The 12,938-nt window shown below is 38.3% G+C and overlaps 1 protein-coding gene across 2 annotated transcripts in view; it reads right to left on the bottom strand.

The window, feature by feature from the left end:
• The window catches only part of ATAD2 (ATPase family AAA domain containing 2), a 70,260-nt gene that overhangs the window by 37,285 nt on the left and 20,037 nt on the right, over positions 1–12,938 (bottom strand). For both annotated transcript variants that reach the window (XM_067711352.1, XM_067711353.1), the window contains exons 4-8: positions 11,989–12,154; positions 11,263–11,365; positions 10,921–11,008; positions 9,982–10,200; positions 1,094–1,211 (exon numbers count right to left, since the gene is read on the bottom strand). In XM_067711352.1, coding sequence (XP_067567453.1) covers positions 1,094–1,211; positions 9,982–10,200; positions 10,921–11,008; positions 11,263–11,365; positions 11,989–12,154 — 694 coding nt within the window. The remainder of the gene's footprint in view (positions 1–1,093; positions 1,212–9,981; positions 10,201–10,920; positions 11,009–11,262; positions 11,366–11,988; positions 12,155–12,938) is intronic.

Here is a 12,938-nt window from a genome sequence, read left to right as displayed (position 1 = left end):
TTTTCAAGTGCAGTTTATCTTGGGCAGCCCTGACAGGTTGTCTTTCTGATTCTCTATGCTTCTGGGCTCTGGTTGTGTGAAAAGGGATGATGAAACAAGAAATCTAGACCGTACACTTGTGATTTTGAGACTCTGAACATCAAATTAAAAGACCCTGGGTTCATATTTGTCCTAGAAGAGAGAAATTTGTCAGTACCTATAGAGGTGTTGCCTTCCATGGCCAAAACATGATCAGATATAGTCTGCTTCTAATGAGGAGGCTTCTAAAAACTGTTCGAATAGTTGAAGTCTCATAAGACCTCAGTCTTACTTCTGAGCACATTAATAATACTAGGAAAAAAGCACCATTCCCCACATGAGTGTCATTTTTTTCTGCCTTTTTAGGCTTCACCCTATAAGCTTTCTCATTCATGAACTACTATAATGCTACTATTACCCAGAAAATTTCTAATGCATCAGAAAATCTGTTATTACTCAGGAGAATGAAGAAATAACAAGAATTACCTCTTTAGACTTAAGTATGACAGATAGGCAACAAGTGTTAGGATGGAAAAGGAAAAGAAACCCACAAATAATTTGAATAGTCATAGAAAATTAATGTTTCCCAGTATGTAAGAAGAGCAAATTTGAAAAATATATCCAAAAATGGATGGTCACAGTCATAAGTCTAGAAGCTATGTAACTTAGAATTTGTCATGGTAAGAAAATATATCTAGGACAGTATGTGAAGAGAAGACTAAACCTATACTCTAACTTAATGTGAAAATTAAATGAAACAATCTATGTAAAATGCTTAACACCAAGCCAGGAATACAGTAAACACTGAAGCAAAGGTAGCTCTCTATTATTAGTGTGGAACAATGGAACAAACTACCTTACCATGGTAGTTGTTAACAATTCCTATCAGTGGAAGCAAAACCAAAAACTAGTCAGTGGTAGTGGGGATTAGAACACTAAAGGCATAGAGCTAACTCTCCCAAATATACAATTCTAGAATTCTATCCTGATACACCTAATCCTAAGACTCTACAATCCTACCTTAACATACAGACAACTATGTTGTCATAAATCAGTCACTATTTCAGAACCAAACCTGTTCATTCGTTTACAATAAGGACTTCTTGGTCCCGCAGAAGATAATCGATATCTTGGTCTTTTGGGAGAAGCTGGGCCACTATAAAATATGTTGGGCTTTCTCTGATGACGAGGTTCTAAAAAAAAAAATTATATGTATGTGACATATAAATATGTATAAAGACAATTTTGCTCTTCACCTAAATATTTACAATGATGCTACTTTCCATGAAAATACTAGTACATATCTACTGTAGAATATTTTACTGTTCATGTTTTAAATCGTTTATGCCTGCAACGTTGCTGTTGAATATATATGTGTAGCATAAACAACAACTAACCAAAACACACACTGGCCATAAACAACCATTATGATTATACTGATGCATAATAGCTGATTATCAGCTTTGCATATATACGCTCAGATGTATTGAGGTACAACTTTAACATAAATCAAAAGCGATCCTATTTACACTAACTTATAAAATAAAGTACAGAGCTTCCGGGAAGATGGCGGAAGAGTAAAATGCGGAGATCACCTTTCTCCCCACAGATACACCAGAAATACATCTACACGTGGAACAACTCCTACAGAACACCTACTGAACGCTGGCAGAAGACCTCAGACCTCCCAAAAGGCAAGAAACCCCCAGTAACAGGGGTGCGGGGGTCAAAGAGGAGAGATTCCCGCACAGAGGATCGGTGCCGACCGGCACTCACCAGCCTGAGAGGCTTGTGTTCTCCCCCGCCGGGGCGGGCGGGGCTGGGAGCTGATGCTCCGGCTTCGGCCAGAGCGCCGGGGGCGGACTGGGGTTCGAGGCATGAACACAGCCTGCAGGGAGGGAGTCCGGGGAAAAGTCTGGACCTGCCGAAGAGGCAAGAGACTTTTTTTCCTGCTTTGTATCCTGATTCGCTAGGAGAGGGGATTAAGGATGCTCCGTAACTGAGCTCCAGAGACGGGCGTGAGCCGCGGCTAAAAGGGCCTGAAACGCTAACGCCGCTGCTGCCGTCACCAAGAAGCCTTTGTGCGATCACAGGTCTCTATCCACACGCCACTTCCGGAGAGCCTGTGCAGCCCGCCACTGCCAGGTTCCCGGTAACCAGGGACAACTCCCCCGGGAGAACGCACGGCGCGCCTCAGGCTGGTGCAACGTCACGCCGGCCTCTGCCGCCGCAGGCTCGCCCCGCACTCCGTGCCCCTCCCCCCACCCCCGGCCTGGGTGAGCCGGAGCCCCCGAATCAGCGGCTCCTTTGACCCCATCCTGTCTGAGTGAAGAACAGATGCCCTCCGGCGACCTACACGCAGAGGTGGGGCCAAATCCAAAGCTGAGCCCCTGGGAGATGTGAGAACAAAGAAGAGAAAGGGAAATCTCTCCCAGCAGCCTCAGAAGCAGCCGATTAAAGCTCCACAATCAACTTGATGTACCCTGCATCTGTGGAATACATGAATAGACAACGATCATCCCAAATTGACGAGGTGGACTTTGAGAGCAAGATTTATGATTTTTTTTCCCCTTTTCCTTTTTTTGTGAGTGTGTATGTGTATGCTTCTATGTGAGATTCTGTCTGTATAGCTTTACTTCCACCATTTGTCCTAGGGCTCTATTCGTCCGTTTTTTTCTCTTAATAATTATTTTTTTATTTTAATAACTTTATTATATTTTACTTTACATTATTTTATTTTACTTTATCTTCTTTCTTTCTTTTTTCCTTCCTTCCCTCCTTCCTTCCTCCCTCCCTCCTTCCCTCCTTTCTTTCCTTCTTTCTTATTCTACTAATTCTTTCTTTCTACATTTTCTCCCTTTTATTCTGAGCCGTGTGGATGAAAGGCTCTTGGTGCTGCAACCAGGAGTCAGTGCTGTGCCTCTGAGGTGGGAGAGCCAACTTCAGGACATTGGTCCACAAGAGACCTCCCAGCTCCACATAATATCAAACGGCGAAAATCTCCCAGAGATCTCCATCTCAACACTATCACCCAGCTTCACTCAGCGACCAGCAAGCTACAGTGCTAAACATCCTATGCCAAACAACTAGCAAGACAGGAACACAACCCCATCCATTAGCAGAGAGGCTGCCTAAAATCATAATAAGTCCACAGACACCCCAAAACACACCACCAGACGTGGACCTGCCCACCAGAAAGACAAGATCCAGCCTCATCCGCCAGAACACAGGCACTAGTCCCCTCCACCAGGAGGCCTACACAACCCACTGAACCAACCTTAGCCACTGGGGACAGACACGAAAAACAGCAGGAATTACGAACCTGCAGCCTGCAAAGAGGAGACCCCAAACAGTCAAGATAAGCAAAATGAGAAGAAAGACACACAGCAGATGAAGGAGCAAGATAAAAACCCACCAGACCTAACAAATGAAGAGGAAATAGGCAGTCTACCTGAAAAAGAATTCAGAATAATGATAGTAAAGATGATCCCAAATCTTGGAAATAGAATAGACAAAATGCAAGAAACATTTAACAAGGACCTAGAAGAGAAGAACTAAAGATGAAACAAACAACGATGAACAACATAATAAATGAAATGAAAAAGACTCTAGATGGGATCAATAGCAGAATAACTGAGGCAGAAGAACGGATAAGTGACCTGGAAGATAAAATAGTGGAAATAACTACTGCAGAGCAGAATAAAGAAAAAAGAATGAAACGAACTGAGGACAGTCTCAGAGACCTCTGGGACAATATTAAATGCACCAACATTCGAATTATAGGGGTTCCAGAAGAAAAAAAGAAAAAGAAAGGGACTGAGAAAATATTTGAAGAGATTATAGCTGAAAACTTCCCTAATATGGGAAAGGAAATAGTTAATCAAGTCCAGGAAGCACAGAGAGTCGCATACAGGATAAATCCAAGGAGAAACATGCCAAGACACATATTAATCCAACTGTCAAAAATTAAATACAAAGAAAACATATTAAAAGCAGCAAGGGAAAAACAACAAATAACACACAAGGGAATCCCCATAAGGTTAACAGCTGATCTTTCAGCAGAAACTCTGCAAGCCAGAAGGAACTGGCAGGACATATTTAAAGTGATGAAGGAGAAAAACCTGCAACCAAGATTACTCTACCCAGCAAGGATCTCATTCAGATTTGATGGAGAAATTAAAACCTTTACAGACAAGCAAAAGCTGAGAGAGTTCAGCACCACCAAACCAGCTTTACAACAAACACTAAAGGAACTTCTCTAGGCAGGAAACACAAGAGAAAGAAAAGACCTACAATAACAAACCCAAAACAATTAAGAAAATGGTGACAGGATCATACATATCAATAATTACCTTAAATGTAAATGGATTAAATGCTCCAACCAAAAGACATAGACTAGCCGAATGGACACAAAAACGAGACCCGTATATATGCTGTCTACAAGAGACCCACTTCAGACCTAGGGACACATACAGACTGAAAGTGAGGGGATGGAAAAAGATATTCCATGCAAATGGAAATCAAAAGAAAGCTGGACTAGCAATTCTCATATCAGACAAAATAGACCTTAAAACAAAGACTATTACAAAAGACAAAGAAGGACACTACATAATGATCAAGGGATCGATCCAAGAAGAAGATATAACAATTGTAAATATTTATGCACCCAACATAGGAGCACCTCAATACATAAGGCAAATACTAACAGCCATAAAAGGGGATATCGACAGTAACACATTCATAGTAGGGGAATTTAACACCCCACTTTCACCAATGGACAGATCATCCAAAATGAAAATAAATAAGGAAACACAAGCTTTAAATGATACATTAAACAAGATGGACTTAATTGATATTTATAGGACATTCCATCCAAAAAAACAGAATACACATTTTTCTCTAGTGCTCATGGAACATTCTCCAGGATAGATCATATCTTGGGTCACAAATCAAGCCTTGGTAAATTTAAGAAAATTGAAGTTGTATCAAGTATCTTTTCCAACCACAACGCTATGAGACTAGATATCAATTACAGGAAAAGATCTGTAAAGAATACAAACACATGGAGGCTAAACAATACACTACTTAATAACAAAGTGATCAGTGAAGAAATCAAAGAGGAAATTAAAAAATACCTAGAAACAAATGACAATGGAGACACGACAACCCAAAACCTATGGGATACAGCAAAAGCAGTTCTAAGAGGCAAGTTTATAGCAATACAAGCCTACTTTAAGAAACAGGAAACATCTCGAATAAACAACCTAACCTTGCACCTAAAGCAATTAGAGGAAGAAGAACAAAAAAACCCCAAAGTTAGCAGAAGGAAAGAAATCATAAAAATCAGATCAGAAATAAATGAAACAGAAATGAAGGAAACAACAGCAAAGATCAATAAAACTAAAAGCTGGTTCTTTGAGAAGATAAACAAAATTGATAAACCATTAGCCAGACTCATCAAGAAAAAAAGGGAGAAGACTCAGATCAATAGAATTAGAAATGAAAAAGGAGAAGTAACAACTGACACTGCAGAAATACAAAAGATCATGAGAGATTACTACAAGCAACTCTATGCCAATAAAATGGACAACCTGGAAGAAATGGACAAGTTCTTAGAAATGCACAACCTGCCAAGACTGAATCAGGAAGAAATAGAAAATATGAACAGACCAATCACAAGCACTGAAATTGAAACTGTGATTAAAAATCTTCCAACAAACAAAAGCCCAGGACCAGATGGCTTCACAGGCGAATTCTATCAAACATTTAGAGAAGAGCTAACACCTATCCTTCTCAAACTCTTCCAAAATATAGCAGAGGGAGGAACACTCCCAAACTCATTCTACGAGGCCACCATCACCCTGATACCAAAACCAGACAAGGATGTCACAAAGAAAGAAAACTATAGGCCAATATCACTGATGAACATAGATGCAAAAATCCCCAACAAAATACTAGCAAACAGAATCCAACAGCATATTAAAAGGATCATACACCATGATCAAGTGGGGTTTATTCCAGGAATGCAAGGATTCTTCAATATACGCAAATCAATCAACGTGATACACCATATTAACAAACTGAAGGAGAAAAACCATATGATCATCTCAATAGATGCAGAGAAAGCTTTCGACAAAATTCATCACCCATTTATGATAAAAACCCTGCAAAAAGTAGGCATAGAGGGAACTTTCCTCAACATAATAAAGGCCATATATGACAAACCCACAGCCAACATCGTCCTCAATGGTGAAAAACTGAAAGCATTTCCACTAAGATCAGGAACAAGACAAGGTTGCCCACTCTCACCACTCTTATTCAACATAGTTTTGGAAGTTTTAGCCACAGCAATCAGAGAAGACAAGGAAATAAAAGGAATCCAAATCGGAAAAGAAGAAGTAAAGCTGTCACTGTTTGCAGATGACATGATACTATACATAGAGAATCCTGAAGATGCTACCAGAAAACTGCTAGAGCTAATCAATGAATTTGGTAAAGTAGCAGGATACAAAATTAATGCACAGAAATCTCTGGCATTCCTATACACTAATGATGAAAAATCTGAGAGAGAAATTAAGGAAACATTCCCATTCACCACTGCAACAAAAAGAATAAAATACCTAGGAATAAACCTACCTAAGGAGACAAAAGACCTGTATGCAGAAAATTATAAGACACTGATGAAAGAAATTAAAGACGATACAAATAGATGGAGAGATACACCATGTTCTTGGATTGGAAGAATCAACATTGTGAAAATGACTCTACTACCCAAAGCAATCTACAGATTCAATGCAATCCCTATCAAACTACCACTGGCATTTTTCACAGAACTAGAACAAAAAATTTCACAATTTGTATGGAAACACAAAAGACCCCGAATAGCCAAAGCAATCTGTTTTTTTTTCAAAGTAATCTTGAGAACGAAAAACGGAGCTGGAGGAATCAGGCTCCCTGACTTCAGACTATACTACAAAGCTAAAGTAATCAAGACAGTATGGTACTGGCACAAAAACAGAAAGATAGATCAATGGAACAGGATAGAAAGCCCAGAGATAAACCCACGCACATATGGACAACTTATCTTTGATAAAGGTGGCAGGAATGTACAGTGGAGAAAAGACAGCCTCTTCAATAAGTGGTGCTGGGAAACTGGACAGGTACATGTAAAAGTATGAGATTAGATCACTCCCTAACACCATACACAAAAATAAGCTCAAAATGGATTAAAGACATAAATGTAAGGCCAGAAACTATCAAACTCTTAGAGGAAAACATAGGCAGAACACTCTATGACATAAATCACAACAAGATCCTTTCTGACCCACCTCCTAGAAAAGAGGAAATAAAAACAAAAATAAACAAACAGGACCTAATGAAACTTCAAAGCTTTTGCACAGCAAAGGAAACCATAAACAAGACCAAAAGACAACCCTCAGAATGGGAGAAAATATTTGCAAATGAAGCAACTCACAAAGGATGAATCTCCAAAATTTACAAGCAGCTCATGCAACTCAATAACAAAAAAACAGACAACCCAATCCAAAAATGGGCAGAAGACCTAAATAGACATTTCTCTAAAGAAGATATACAGACTGCCAACAAACACGTGAAAGGATGCTCAACATCATTAATCATTAGAGAAATGCAAATCAAAACTACAATGAGGTATCACCTCATACCAGTCAGAATGGCCATCATCAAAAAATCTATAAAGAATAAATCCTGGAGAGGGTGTGGAGAAAAGGGAACCCTCTTACACTGTTGGTGGGAATGTAAATTGATACAGCCACTGTGGAGAACAGTATGGAGGTTCCTTAAAAAACTACAAATAGAACTACCATATGACCCAGCAATCCCACTACTGGGCATATACCCTGAGAAAACCACAATTCAAAAAGAGTCATGTACCAAAATGTTCATTGCAGCTCTATTTACAATAGCCCGGAGATGGAAACAACCTAAGTGCCCATCATCGGATGAATGGATAAAGAAGATATGGCATATATATACAATGGAATATTACTCAGCCATAAAAAGAAACGAAATTGAGCTATTTGTAATGAGGTGGATAGACCTAGAGTCTGTCATACAGAGTGAAGTAAGTCAGAAAGCAAAAGACAAATACCGTATGCTAACACATATATATGGAATTTAAGAAAAAAAATGTCATGAAGAACCTAGGGGTAAGACAGGAATAAAGACCCAGACCTACGAGAGAATGGACTTGAGGATATGGGGAGGGGGAAGGGTGAGCTGTGACAGGGCGGGAGAGAGGCATGGACATATATACACTAACAAACGTAAGGTAGATAGCTAGTGGGAAGCAGCCGCATGGCACAGGGGGATCGGCTCGGTGCTTTGTGACCGCCTGGAGGGGTGGCATAGGGGTGGTGGGAGGGAGGGAGACGCAAGAGGGAAGAGATATGGGAACATATGTATATGTATAAGTGATTCACTTTGTTATAAAGCAGAAACTAACACACCATTGTAAAGCAATTATACCCCAATAAAGATGTTAAAAAAACAAACAAACAAAAAATAAACAAGTGGGACCTAATGAAACTTCAAAGCTTTTGCACAGCAAAGGAAACCATAAACAAGACCAAAAGACAACCCTCAGAATAGGAGAAAATATTTGCAAATGAAGCAACTGACAAAGGATTAATCTTCAAAATTTTTAAGCAGCTCATGCAGCTTAATAACAAAAAAACAAACAACCCAGTCCAAAAATGGACAGAAGACCTAAATAGACATTTCTCTAAAGAAGATATGCGGACTGCCAACAAACACATGAAAGAATGCTCAACATCACTAATCATTAGAGAAATGCAAATCAAAACTACAATGAGATATCATCTCACACCAGTCAGAATGGCCATCATCAAAAAATCTAGAAACAATAAATGCTGGGGAGGGTGTGGATAAAAGGGAACACTCTTGCACTGTTGGTGGGAATGTAAATTGATACAGCCACTGTGGAGAACAGTATGGAGGTTCCTTAAAAAACTACAAATAGAACTACCATATGACCCAGCAATCCCACTACTGGGCATATACCCTGAGAAAACCACAATTCAAAAAGAGTCATGTACCAAAATGTTCATTGCAGCTGTATTTACAATAGCCTGGAGATGGAAACAACCTAAGTGTCCATCATCGGATGAATGGATAAAGAAGATATGGCATATATATACAATGGAATATTACTCAGCCATAAAAAGAAATGAAATTGAACTATTTGTAATGAGGTGGATAGACCTAGAGTCTGTCATACAGAGTGAAGTAAGTCAGAAAGAGAGAGACAAATACCGTATGCTAACACATATATATGGAATTTAAGAAAAAATAAATGTCATGAAGAGCCTAGGAGTAAGACAGGAATAAAGACCCAGACCTACGAGAGAATGGATTTGAGGATATAGGGAGGGGGAAGGGTGAGCTGTGACAAAGCGAGAGAGAGGCATGGACATATATACACTACCAAACGTAAGGTAGATAGCTAGTGGGAAGCAGCCGCATGGCACAGGGAGATCGGCTCGGTGCTTTGTGACTGCCTGGAGGGGTGGGATAGGGAGGGTGGGAGGGAGGGAGACGCAAGAGGGAAGAGATATTGGAACATATGTATATATATAACTGATTCATTTTGTTGTAAAGCAATTATACTCCAATAAAGATGTTAAAAAAAATAAAGTACAAAGCTGTGAAAACTAAAATAATTAAAAACAGACATGAAATTTCAAAATAATCCAATTATTTACTTTCATCAAGGCTAACATTTAACTTTCTTTAGAAGAAATAACTTCTTGCACATCTTGGGTAAGTTATGAAAGACAACAGCCATGGGTATTCTGCAAAATGAAAACATGAAAAATAAGAATAACAGAAGAAAGGCAGTGAAGATAAAGGAAACCTGTTTACATCTTCTCCTGGAAAAAAAAAAAAAAAAAAGATAGCACTTACTTTCCAATGGAGCCTGATAGTAAACAGTAGCTTTTCTCTGTCTAAGATAATATCGTTTCTGATTATCTTCTTCTCCATCCTCTTCATCTTCGTCGTCATCATCTTCATCATCGTCATCATCTTCATCATCGTCATCTTCTTCATCATCATCTTCTTCATCATCATCTTCATCTTCACCATCATCTTCATCTTCCTGGTCTTCACCCTCTTCGGATGACTCTACAATTAAGAAACATTTACTTTCAGGCTTCTCACCCAAATGCTAACAATTTTTAAAATAGGGGAATAGAAAAAGACTCTCCTTTTAAAATTTATTTACTTCTAGGTTGTTCATAGAAAGAATCTGTAATTCTGCAACATCAAATGAAGATTTTTAAAAAATGAAGTAAAAAACTATAGAATTAAAAACAACTAGGGGAAGGAAAAAAGTAGTTTAAAGGCTACTACCAGTACATACCAAACTAAAGTTTATAGCGTTACTGCTAATTTCATTGATATAGTGGACTTCTGGCTGCCACTGAGTTTCATGCAGTATAACTCAAATAATCTACTTAAGATAATGTAAAACGCCCTCACCAAACATTTAAAATGCATTTCGGAAAACTGATTTTTCATTCAATAAAAGTTCTAAGAAATTGCAGCAATAAGTCCTAAACAGAATAGTAAAACTCAACTTTTAACTTTTAACTCAAACAGGTAGAGAGAGATATGCTGTCTGTAGATGTATTATACAAGCAAACCAGTTTCATTTGTTTTAGCATGTTTAAGTACTTTCCCAACAAAACATATTACCCTTTTATCTCCCCTGCCTTCACTTTTTCTTTGAAACTATGATAACCCTAACTTATCATAAACTACCATAAATGTCACAGCTTCTGAATAAAAAGGCTATATTCTGCTAAATAAAACCCAAAAGACAGAACAAGAGAAAAGACTAACCCACACTGCCTTCTTGATTGTCAGTTGTTTCTTCATCAGTTCTTTGAATATCTTTTTGTTTTCCTCTTGTGTACATATTAAGATTCCCCTAAAAATATGTAAATAAAATCCATTAAAGTTTAGTATGTTTATTTAAAAGAATCCAGTAGGGCCTTCCAATCCTACTGAAAATGAAGATATTTCCAGCTATAAACTCTTAAAACTCCAGCAATAACTAGTGACTGATCAAACAAATGCTGAACAAAATGATGAATAATTTAACCAAGAAATGGATAGGTTCTAGAGAAAAAAGGTTAAACTGGAGATTATTAAATCATCCCCTTAGTGGAAGAATATATTTACTTCTTCTGTTTCATTAAACACTCCCAAGTCTTCAAGTTCTCTCATTCGCTGTCTACGCATCTTCTTCATATCATCCATTTTTTGAAGTACAGCTTCAGCAGTGCTTTAAAAAAAATGATATAAAAATAAGCTAAAACTGTAAGAGTAGTATATTTTAGGACTTTCCTGGTGGCGTAGTGGTTAAGAATCCGCCTGCCAATGCAGGGGACAGCCCTAGTCCGGGAAGATCCCACATGCCGCGGAGCGACTAAGCCCATGCGCCACAGCTACTGAGCCTACACTCTATAGAGCCCACACTCCGCAACAAGAGAAGCCACCACAATGAGAAGCCTGTGCACCACAACGAAGAGTAGCCCTAGCTTGATGCAACTAGAGAAAGTTCGCATGCAGCAACGAAGACCCAACGCAGCCAGAAATAAAGAAATTTATTTAAAAAATAAAAGAGTAGTATATTTTTAAAAACTTCATTTTTCTTTCATTGTATTCTCTGAGTGCTGGGATTTTAAATACCCTTAATAGAAGCACAGATTTACTAATGTAAAAATATTTCATATTCTTTGTAAGAATTTAAATACACATACAGAATTATTACAAAGTCCTCTAATAATCACTCTCCTTTATACTTTACATAAACTGAATGCATTAAATACTCCTGCTAGTCAAAACTTAGTCCCCAACAAAAAGTTTTTTGCCAGCTAAATAATCTTGATCTAAATTTTTACTTACTTTGTTATAAGTTTGTCAAATAGTACAGACTGGTTCACGCTACCATAACGACTTCTAATCCTGCAACTTCGGCGAACTTCAACATCACCATTCTCTTCATGCAAGCGTTCTGTCTTTTGAACTATGTTTCTAGTCCTCAATGACCGAGTAACTGTAATTACTTTGTCTTCATAGATGTGTACATAAAAGCAAGTAGAAAGATTTGAAATAACAGCATTTATAAAACAATTCTAAAATGAACAACTGAATAGCTACACTTTCATATAACGAAATTTTAGTTTCTTGAACTTACCCTTCTCAAAAATACTAGAAAACAAAAATAAAGTTACAACATACACCTACCATAGGTCCAGCCATACCACTCTCAAGAAAAAATGAAAGCTATATATATAATACAAAGACTTGTACACAATGTTCAAAGCAGTTTTGTGACAGTCCCCAAATGGAAACAACCCAAATGTCCATCAAAAGATGAAACTGGGGGAAACAACCTAAGTGTCCATCAATAGGTGAATGGATAAAGATGTGGAATATACACACAATAGAATATTATTTAGCCATGAGAAAGGACATCCTGCTATTTGCAGTAATATGGATGGATCTTGAGGGCATTATACTAAGTGAAATAAGTCAGAGAAAGACAAATACTGAATGATATCATTTACATGTTCAATCTAGAAAAACCAAACTCATAGAAACAAGAGACTAGAATGATGGTTACAAAGGACTGGGAAGTGAGAGAAAAAGGGGAGATTGTTAGTCAAAGAGTACAAATTTTCAGCCATAAAATGAGTAAGTTCTGGGGCTCTAATGTACAGCAGAGTGGCTATAGTTAGTAATACTGTATTGCAGGGGTCCCCAACCCACGAGCCTGTTAGGAACCAGACCGCACAGCAGGAGGTGAGCAGCAGGTGATCAAGCGAAGCTTCATCTGTATTTACAGTCGCTCC

This window comes from Pseudorca crassidens, chromosome 17 (assembly GCF_039906515.1).
Source record: "Pseudorca crassidens isolate mPseCra1 chromosome 17, mPseCra1.hap1, whole genome shotgun sequence".
Classification (NCBI taxonomy): Eukaryota; Metazoa; Chordata; class Mammalia; order Artiodactyla; family Delphinidae; genus Pseudorca; species Pseudorca crassidens.
The sequence above is the reverse complement of the archived record's forward strand: the minus strand, read 5'-3'. Positions and strand labels throughout refer to the sequence as shown.